At 30.5% G+C, this 11731-nt stretch overlaps 1 protein-coding gene across 1 annotated transcript; it reads right to left on the reverse strand.

Annotated features, from left to right (window-relative positions):
* Positions 1-7490: 7490 nt before the first annotated feature.
* LOC103832994 (cytochrome P450 705A12) lies at positions 7491-11731 on the reverse strand. The gene is made up of 2 exons (XM_009109099.2): positions 10366-11731; positions 7491-10154 (listed from the first exon to the last, which is right to left on the reverse strand). Exons 1-2 carry the CDS (start codon positions 11263-11265, stop codon positions 9525-9527), a joined length of 1530 nt encoding a protein of 509 aa, XP_009107347.1. The 5' UTR covers positions 11266-11731; the 3' UTR covers positions 7491-9524.

Below are 11731 nucleotides of genomic sequence, written 5' to 3' on the forward strand. Positions count from 1 at the left end.
CTTTTATCCCTAGAAATCAAAATAGGCATGCAGGTTGTTTAGCTAAGGTTTCCTTATGTAATGAAAACTCTACGTGGGCTCAGGCCTAGAGTCTCTTCTTAATGAAATATGGTAGTTCAAAAAAAGATTAACTGAATGCACTGGGAATTGATTTGATTACTTAAAACTATTTGAGTAAAGTTTTCTTAGGAAACATAAGTTGATTTATTGCATTTCGTGAACCTATCGAAACCAAAACTTAATACACGTCTAATCAACTATGTTCAATGAGATTTAGTTTCCTAGATTGTTAAACATAGTGCTTGGAACCACAGAAGTGGAAATATTATAAATTCGTGTTTTAAATTCTAGAATATTCTTAACTGATTTCCTAAATTATCAACATTTATGATTTGAATTCGTACAATTTATAGTTTCTCACCTTATTCTTTCATTGCTTATATCTGTATTTTTTACTTTTCTGATTAGCTTGAGAAAAAAAAACTTTTTTTTCTTTTGTCTTAGCTTGAATTTATTCTCGTAAAATTGTTTTCAACATTTGTATCTGTAGATTTAATGTGCATTTATAATGAGCTTAAACAATTAAAACTGTGGTATTAATTAGCATACGCTCTGCAACTTACTATTCCCAACTATTTATTTCATTTTATATTTTATATCTTTTAGGTTAATGTACAAAACCCATATGAACTGTTTAGTCAAACGAAGTTAAGTGAGAAATAACCAACTTGAGGAATAATCTAATAGTGATCGACAAAACGAATCAACTTAGACGTTTTTCTTACGTGATGATTGTCTATGTTCTGTCCTGATATAGTTTTTTTAAGAAGTTTTATACACAACACAATAATAACATATTATACGTATATAATATACCATGCGTTCATATGAAATAAAAATGTGTACATCAGCATGTATATTCGGTGCAGCATGTTCATTTGGTTGTTCTATCAACCACTAAATGGCTTTGATTTATTAAATTTAGGAGATAAGAAGACAATGTTAACAGATAAACAAAAACAACTTATTGTGATTTGCTAGCATGAATTTTTGTATCAAGTTTCATTTCTTGATAGAGCATTTAACTAACTAAACTTGTATAATAAAAACAATCATGTGAGTGAATAATTATATGAGATAAGCTGAATAATAAACAACTCGAGGAATAATACAACTATGGTTGAATCACATCCAACTAGAAAATTGGCTTTAGTCACAAAGGTTTGCCTGAATTGGCTGTTGTATATTTATGGCATGATACGTTATTCTATGAGATCATATCAACATTATTAAGAGATCTTCTCCACATGCGTATTTAATTATATGTTAAGTTTTCACATTAATCAAAAGATTTGTGTGTCAGTCTACATGTATTATTGTAGAGTGTCACATGTGAATGTGATTATTCTGTCACCATCATGTGGTTTTGTTAATAATTAACTGGGAGAGATTAACAAGACATCTCAACCAATAATTATGCTGTTCATTAAAAATATTAGAATCAGCTAGATTATGACATTTATATTAGAATTAGGTGGTTGTACACAAATTCGCAGATATAAATATTATATATATATATATATATATTAACAAGCTATAAAATTTGAATAATAGTTAAAAATCTAAAATTTCAGTGCTGCATTTTTGGAAACGTGAGATTTAGTGTTAATTCAATAATATTAATCTATGTCGATAAAAAATATTTATTTTACATAGAATTTGATCAAATGATTAATAAAATCATGATTAGGTGAACCAAAAAAAATATTTTTAAGTATTTTATAATCATGACATTATCTTATCTATCACCTCATTTAACTTTGATGCAAAATATTAATTCTCATTTCCAAAGTTTTCATAAGTTTAACAAAAAATAATTGATAAATATTTAGTAATAAAAATAACAGTGGATTAACATTAATTATTTCAACACATATTATACATCTTCTTCGTACTTATCTTTTTAGTCTCTTCTTATTTCTCTCATTATCATTTATTTCTTCTTACAATATTTTACTACGCATTGCTAATGTCTTCCTAAATTTATTACATATATTTTTTTCAAATATAACTGTATCTCCCTAAATAATAACAAAAACAATACAATCAATGAACCAAAAAACAATCTTAAAATCCTTTTTCAATAATCGACATACCTTATCTACTATATTATGGTCTCTTAGACTTAAACACAAAACATGTTATAATTGCGAAATTTTCACATGTTCCGTTGAATATAATCCTTCCAATCTTCAAGTTTTTATATTGGACGACTAACATATATATATTTTTGGTGTACATTGCAATAATCAATCATTTATATTGATATGTAATTATCACATTACCTTTTTATTACATATATTACAATTTTCTATTGTAATTTTATCATCATTCTCCAAATTTTCTAATTTTTTATTATAAATAATTTATAAGTTCTTATAAAAAAAATTTAAAATTCTGATAAAATTATTTTGTAAACCATGATAATAAATTTTTTAATTTTTTTATAAATCTTTATAGAATGATTTATAAAGCATGTATCAACTACATACTACATCATAATTATTATATACTTATATATGAATATAATTATTATATACATATATAAATATAATTATTATATACTTATTAGTTACCATCAAATAATAATTAAAATAATTGATCAAACATCATTATTCTTTCTATAATTATAATGTGTGATTTCTATAAGTATATTAGAATAATTGATCAAATATTATTATTCTTTGACAGTTAGTTACCATAATTCGTTATGTGTAATTTTATTTTGATTATTTTGCAAGTGATGTTAATTGATTCTAGACTTATACTAAAATTTTACACCAGAAATCTTCCTTTGTATCAAATTGTTATAATTTATAAGATTTCTCGTTTACACCAGAATTTCTAGTCTAAAAAAAAAAAAGATTTCCGGATGAGACCACGAATTTCTCGTTTACACCAGAAAATGTTAGAAAATCAGAACTGGAAGAAAATGATAAACCTTCATTAACGTAGAAACGTCAAGTTTAGATAATAGAAATAAATACTCAACTCATAAACGAGAACCAACGGACCTTGGGCTAGTGGCACTTGAGGGATAACCCCAATACGGTGAATCCGCAGTTCGATCCTCGTTGGCCACCAGAATTTAACATTGCACTTCTGGGGCCCACAGAATAGTCGGATGATCTCGGTCGCCGAACATTGTGGTTAAATCAAAAAAAAAAAAAAAACTCATAAACGAGTTACAATGCACTCATCATTAAACCAAATATATTAGCTATAGCCACGAAAATTTTGTTGCAAATTTTAAAAAGCCGCAAAAAACTAAACTAGGAAATGAAAAACATAGCTATTTGTGGGCAAATCGTAGTAAAAATTCACAAAATTTCCACGAAATAAAACGTGACTAAAAATAGCCATTATTTTACCATGAACCACGGAATAAAACATGGCAAAAATCTATCTATACTATTATTTGGGAAGTAAATTTTTGAAATCAAACTTTCACGTTAAAAGTTAGAGTGGTTAATATCGTTTATACCCTTAATGAATAAAATGTATAACTAAATTAAAAAAATCTATCTATACTATTATTAGCGAAGTAAAGTTTTGGAATCAAACTCTCACGTTAAGAGTTAGAGTGATTAATATCTTTTATACCCTTCATGAATAAAATGCATAACTAAATTACAAAATAAAAACGAAATTTAAATTTATTTGATTAGATAATTGATTAAAATTAATAATAGTAAGAATTATCCAAAATCTGAAAATATAATTTAAAAAGAGATAATTTATGTATATATTGTATTGTTATCTGAAAAAGTATTTTAGTAAAAGGTTTAAAACATGAATTATATAACTAAATATTAATCAAATAAAAATTTTAATTATATAATCAAAAATAGAATATTGGATTATCCAAAATCTAAAAATATAATTAAAAAGGAAGATAATTTCTATATATATATTGTATTGTTATCTCACAAAGTATTTTAGTAAAAACTTAAAATATAAATTATATATTTAAAAATCGAACTCTCACGTTAAAAGTTAGAGTGGTTAATATCGGTATAATGAATAAAATGTATAACTAAATTAAAAAATAAAAACTAAATTTTAATTTATTTGATTAGATAATTGATTAAAATTAATAATAGTAAAAATTATCTAAAATCTGAAAATATAATTTAAAAAGAGATATTTTCTGTATATATTGTACTGTTATCTGAAAAGGTATTTTAGTAAAAGGTTTAAAACATGAATTATATAACTAAATATTAATCAAATAAAAATTTTAATTATATAATTAAAAATATAATATTGAATTATCCAAAATCTAAAAATATAATTAAAAAGGAAGATAATTTATATCTATATATTGTATTGTTATCTCACAAAGTATTTTAGTAAAAAGTTAAAAAATATAAATTATATATTTAAATATTAATCAAATAATTTTTTAATTATACAATTAAAAATATAATATTAAGTTATTTTAAGATTTATTTTAGGGCAATTGTCAATAATAACACTTTTTGAAGTTTATGTCTCAAAAATAACACTAGAAGGAGAAAGTCACAAAAATGACATTCATTAAAGGGTAAAATATCCTAATACCCTTGGTTTAAAATTAAATAAACAAACAAAAATAAATAAAAATAAATAAAATAAAAATAAAAAAAATGAAAAAAAAGATTTTTTTTTTTTATAGTTTCAGATTATATGTTTTCAGATTCGAAATTTTTATAATTTTTTTTTTTCAATTTTTTTTTTAAATTTTTTTTTTCAAATTTTTTTTTATAATTTAAAAATACTTTTTGAAACTGTTTTTAAAATTTTTATTTTTTATTTTAGTTTTTTTTTTATAAAATTTTAAACCCTAATTCCAAAACCCCACCCCTTAACTCTAAACCCTAAGGTTTGGATTAATTAACCCAAGGGGTATAAGTGTATATTTACCTCTTTAATGAAACCTATTTTTGTGACTTTGAACCTTGAGTGCTACTTTGGGAACATAAACTTGGTTTAGTGCTATTCTAGTCTTTTTCTCTTTATTTTAGTGTAATGAATATAGTGTACAAAGAAAATTTTAAAAATAATGAAAATGTTTAAGCCCGCTGCAGTTTACGGTTAATGGGTCATGGGTCAACCCAACCCATTTATTAAATAGGTTGGGTTGACCCATGACCCATTAAATTAAATAGGTTAGATTGGTTAATGGTTGACCCATCGATCCAATATCTTTATAATAAATTATTTTTAAGTTAAGACCAAGTTGATCAAAATGATAAAATGTTTTTTGTGCTTTAGGCGAAAAATAGCATTTTTGCGGGAAAGTGAGTTTTCCCAGTTTTGGCGGGAAAATGCGGTTTTTGCGGTTTTGGCGGAAAAATGGGGTTTTTGCGGTTTTGGCGGTTTTGGCGGAAAAATGCTTTTTTGCGGTTTTGGCAGGAAAATGTGTTTTTGCGGTTTTGGCGGAAAATGCGTTTTTGCGGTTTTGGCGGGAAAATGGGTTTTTGCGGTTTTGGCGGGAAAATGCGTTTTTGCGGTTTTGGCAGAAAAATGCGGTTTTGGCGGGAAAATTCGTTTTTGCGATTTTGGCGGAAAATGCGTTTTTGCGGTTTTGGCGAGAAAATGGGTTTTTGCGGTTTTGGCGGAAAAATGCGTTTTTGCGGTTTTGGCGGGAAAATGCGCTTTTGCGGTTTTGGCGAGAAAATGCGTTTTTGCGGTTTTGGCGGGAAAATGCATTTTTGTGGTTTTGGCGGGAAAACACGTTTCTTGCGGTTTTGGCAGGAAAATGCATTTTTGCGGTTTTGGCGAGAAAATGCATTTTTCCGGTTTTGGCGGGAAAATGCGTTTTTGCGGTTTTGGCGGGAAAATGCGTTTTTGCGGTTTTGGCGGGAAAATGTGTTTTTGCGGTTTTGGCGGGAACACACGTTTCTTGCGGTTTTGGCGGGAAAATGCGTTTTTGCGGTTTTGGCGGGAAAATGTGTTTTTGCGGTTTTGGCGGGAAAATGGGTTTTTGCGGTTTTGGCGGGAAAATGTGTTTTTGCGGGAAAATTGGTTTTTCAGTTTTGGCGGAAAATTGTGTTTTTGCGGGAAAACGAGTTTTGCAGTTTTAGCGGGAAAACTTGTTTTGTAGTTTTGGCGGGAAAACACGTTTTGGCGGGAAATACCACCGAATAAATGATTGGACTTTAGAGAAACTCATGATTTTTCAATTTTATCAAACCTTAGAATTGAGTTTACTCATGTTTTTTTTTAATTGAAAACAAAATAGGTCAGAATTAACCCAACCCAATAAACCCATTAACTTGTTAACCCATTAACCTGTTAACCCATTAACCTTTTAACCCATTAATCCATTGGATCAAAAATAAACAGTTCATTTGGGTTAATGGGTCAAATTGGGTTGGATCAACCCACGGGTCATGACCCATTTTGACACCCCTAAGCCCGCATCGCGGACAAAACACCTAGTCTTAGCTAATTTGGAAAAAAGAAATATCTTTTTGCACATTTTAGTCACAAAATTATTCATGCCTGATCAAAAAATTATCTTTTAGTCATGATTTTTAATCACAATTTTTTTGTCGCTATTTTGCCACAAATTTTTGTAACTATTTGAAACCCTAAACCATGCCCTAAACACTTTTAAACCCCTAAAACTTTATTTTTCTTATCTATATTCTTAAAATTAAAGTACATTTTAAAACACATGAATATTAGTATAAATGAGAATTGTTACACTGGCGATTTGCATGCTGGTGAAGACAGCGGCGACTTAGAGTTTGATTGGTTTTCCCGCTATCACCCGCAAACGCAGCTTTTGCGATTGGTAGCGGTTGACAGCGTTTCGAAACAATCATACAAACCGCTACAAATCGCTTCAAACCGCTCCAAACCGCTCCGAACCTCTTAAAATCAAAAGCTGGTTCCAGCTAGCGTTTGCGGTTGCGGGCGGTTGCGGGAGGATAATTTTTTTTTCTTTTTTTTTTAAAAACCATATAAATAGAAAAATAAAAATAAAAATAAAATTTTTAAAATGGAATTATAAAAAAACTAAAATATATCTATTATATTTTAATTAATATTATAAAATTTTAAAATAAAAATATTTTCTATAATTTAAAAAATTTAAAACTATAACTTTGAAAATATAATTTACATATTTATTATAATATTATGATTTTTGATATTTTTATAATTATATAAAATGTAAATATTGTTAATTTATTATTTAACCGCTGCTGTATTTGGTAGTTAACCAGTCATAAGTATCCCGCAAACGCACCAATTTCTAACCGCAGAACCAGTCGTACAAATCTCTTAAAACCGCTAGAAACCGCAACCACCCGCATCCGCAAACGCCCGCAGCCGCAATCGCAACCGTTGCGTTTAAACCAGTCAGACCCTTAGCCGACGAGTTTTGATGTTCGACGCGTGTCTCTTCTTGTGTCGACATGTTGGTTTACGTGTTTTCTTTCGGTGGGGATTGACTAGGCTTTCTTTGGGCCTTGCCCTTATGTTTATATGTTGCCCGCTTGTGGGCTTTCGTATCTAGTTTTTGTTGTGTGGGCCATTCTTTGGCTTTGCTTGTAACATATGTTTTTGGTTAATATAAATATCAGACGGAAAAATAAAAATGAGAATTGTTTGGAGATATGTATAGAAATATAAAAAGAAGTATAGTGTCTTTTTAGTAATTTCATTAATATAATTACATTAATTATATTTTCATATTTCACTCAGTTTAACAATTTCATTAACTATATTACCTCATCACATCATTAATTATATTACCATAATAATAGTGCATTTTTTTATTTATTAGTTAATCAAAATTAACTTTCTGCCAATTATAAAATCACAAATATAAAATAGATGGATTTTGCATAAGGTTAAATGTTCGGTTTAGTTTGTTTTACTATAACTTTTTATTTAAATTTTACTTTCAATCTGTAGAAAATTACGTAGCCAAAAAAAAATTCAAAAACATATTTTTGTGAATATAAATAATAACTTAAATCAAAATAATTAAAATGTATTACATTTATTGTCACTTAATTTTTCACTCCATATAATTATTTTACTAAATAAAGGACTCTTTCTATTTCACTTAATTTAGCCAAACACACAGAAAAAAAATCATTTTTATTTGTTTATAAAATCAATTAGACATGAACATACGAGTTGTTCTTTTTTAGTATCGTTTTTTTTTTAAATTAAGCCCTGCTGGAGTATTATTAATTTATGTGTGATTTTGAGTTGGATCCTTCTAGGTTTGGATGAGTTCAGATCTGGATGAGTTCGAGTCTGATGTATAGGAACCTAAAAATATCTAAATAACAAATGTATCTAAAACGAGTTCGGATATTTGTACCGAAAATAACCATATTACTCGATTCGGTACATGTATTTTGAATAAAATTAGTTATATTACAACTCATTTAAAATATATAACACTAGTTATGAAAAACAAATATCAATGTATAAAAATGTAGAAACTAATATCCGTGCGATGTGCAGGTCAATCTCTAGTTTTAGCTTTAAACCTTAAACTTAAACACCAAAACTTAAATATCAATAACAAAAATCTAAATATTTCAAACTTAATCTCCAACTTACCCGCAAACCCCAAATCATATATCATATATCATAACCTTATAACAAAATACTAAACTTTAAATCTAAACCTCAAACCAGTGTTTTTAAAACCGGACCGACCCGATGGTTGAATCGGGTTCAACCATGAACCTGTTGCATAGCCGGGTTGGGTCTAATAATTGGTTCGACCATGAACTGGTCACGTAGCCGGATTCGATTACAGAGTTATTAAACTGATAAAACCATTAAGACTATCAAAAATCTGTAAACGATCCATATAAACTTAAAATTAGTTTATAATTATAATATATTATGTTTTAAATTTATTTATATTTTAATTATATATATCATATTTAATAACATTATTTTTAAATTTATACACTAAAATATATTAAACCAGATTATTGAACCAGGTTTGACCCGGTCGAACCATATTAAACCGTGACCCAAAATTTATCCGGTTAAACTTCCGGTCCGGTTTTAAAAACACTGTCTTCAGAACGTTTTCAAGTTTTTACTAAAAACTAAACCTAATATATTTATACTATATACACATAAACTTTATGTAACTATTAAATTTTTAACTTAAAACTAACCATATTCCCATGGAAGTATTTTTTTCAAGCTATAGAGCATGCAAACGAAGCTCAAACCCCACGGATTTGGCTAGGAGTGAAGCTCACCTGCAACAGTGATAAGTATATATTATAATTTCTCGATGAGACCATGTTAGAGAAATCAGAACTGGACGAAAATGATAAACCTTAGCAACCAGAAGTTTAGATAATAGGAATCTAAACCCAGCTCAGAAACGAGATACAATTCACTCATCATTAAACCAAAGAGATAAATACAATGAAGAAGATGAACCATTGGTTGACCTTCGGGATCACAAACTCGGACACTGCCCATCAAAGGCTAAACGAGCTGAGTCGAGAAACTGGAGTGCACTTAAGCGGATGAGCCATGGTAAGACTTATTCCTGCAATAACCTCTTCCATGCTAATCTCACCATGTCCATTGATTCTCCAGTCAAAGCACTGCACCATCATTCCAACTGCAATTCGTACAAAGATAGGACCGAGATTTCCTGCAGGACATCCTCTTCTTCCGGCTCCAAAAGGAATGTACTTGAATGCTTGCCCTTTTATCTCCTCCTCTTGTTCTGATGATCTTGAAGATAAAAATCTCTCTGGCTTAAACTCATCAGGATCTTCCCACAAATCAGGATCTCTCATGATAGCATAAACATTAACAAGAAGGGTTGTTTGCCCCGGTACATAAAACTCTTTGATCTTACAACTTTCTTGGAACCTTCTAACCAGAAACGGTCCGGGTGGGTGCAATCTTAGCCCTTCTTTTACCACTGCTTGCAAATAGGGGAGGTTAGGTATATCCGTTTCTTGAATCAATCTTGCTTTTCCTACAACCAAATCAATTTCCCCTCTTAATCTCTCAAGAATTTTTGGGTTGTTAATGATCTCTGCCATTGTCCACTGCGTTGCCTGTGCTGCAGTGTCTATGCCTGCCATAAAAATCTCCTGCAGTTTCTTAGTTAGAATTAGCATTTAACACATCGAAAACACACCTTTTATATAATGTAATGTGAAAACCAACCAAGAGTTGGCATAGTGGCTAAAATTCTTAGATTATATCAGTAGGTGTCTAAAGGATCATAGGTTTAAGTCCCGTTGGAAGGGACTGAAACCTCTTATTAACAAAAAAAATGATGTGAAAGAGGATTTAGTTTACCACGAACAATGACTTGATCTGCTTCCTAGTGATCTTATACTCTGCGTTTTCCTCTCGAGAAGCTTCCAACAACAAATCCATCATGTCCATATCTTGATCCTGCTCCGGTCTCTCTTCATGCTCCACAAGAATCCTCTCCAACAACTCATCAAACCCGTGAGAAACATCCATTATCTCCTTCTTAAATGGTGAGATTCCAAGCTTCTCGAGCCAAGTAAGACATGTGTTTGCAAGGAAAAGCTTCTTGGACATGGCAAAACACTTGATAATCAGTTCCCTGACTCTCTCTATCCCACCATTCTCCACGGAACAGCTCCTCCCCATGCACATCCTGCAGATCATGTTGTTAGTAAACTTCATCGTTTCCTCACCAATCTCAACGCTCTCTTTCTTCGCCGCCTTATCGTACAGATTCAAATAAAATCGCTCTAGCTCCTCTGCACGGACACCTCGTAGGTTCTCGATTGCCTGTGTTCGAAAAAGCCTCGTGGCTAGAAGCTTCTTCATGAACTTGGCGTAATCTCCAAAAGGAGCAGAGGCGAAACCGGAAGATCCAAAGATGAGAGACTCGATCGTGATAGGAGGCATGCGAGACGAGACGTTTACATCATGCGTCCTGAATAACTCGTAGGCTACTGAGGCAGATGAGGCAAGAACTATGGGAAAACTGAAAAGTCGGAGATACAAAAGAGGTCCATATTTGCTGGAGATATTTTGAAAAGCCTTGTGGGATACTGCAGAGAGAAGAAGGTGGAGATGGCCGATGACAGGTAGAGAGGGAGGGCTCGGAGGAAAATCAACCTCAAGTTTTGTCTTCCTGCAGAACAAGACAGAGTAACAGAAAACTGTGAAGAAGCAGAGCAGAATAAAGATGAAGCAGTTTTGAAACTCATCGACCATTGTTTCTCAAAAGTTGAGTAAGAGGAAGATGAACTACAGTCCGGTTAAATAATAATGGATAACCAGCCTTGTTTTTTTTTTTTTTTTTAAACGCCCTTAGAGCATGCGCATCAATAAACTGGGGTTGGGTTCACAGGTTTAATTGTTTATTAATTTTTTTTTTATTTTTTTTGTTTGATTTAAAAAAAAAAATATGCCGACCAATAACGGGCCACCATGTAGCGTGGATCCGTGAAACAGTAATGACCCGGGTTCATCCGGAAGCACCCCAGCGAGACGAGTTCACCAGCTTTTATTATTATAAAAAAAAAAAAATTTTTGGATGTGTGAGAACTTTCTTTATGAACCTTTGATGCTAAGACCATCTCCAAGGGCACTCTATTTTTTCCTCTATAATTTACACAAAAATAGAGTAACTCTATTATAGTGTAACTTTTGCTCCAATGGTGTTACTCTATAATAGAGT

Source organism: Brassica rapa, chromosome A08 (assembly GCF_000309985.2).
Source record: "Brassica rapa cultivar Chiifu-401-42 chromosome A08, CAAS_Brap_v3.01, whole genome shotgun sequence".
In the NCBI taxonomy this organism is placed as follows: domain Eukaryota; kingdom Viridiplantae; phylum Streptophyta; class Magnoliopsida; order Brassicales; family Brassicaceae; genus Brassica; species Brassica rapa.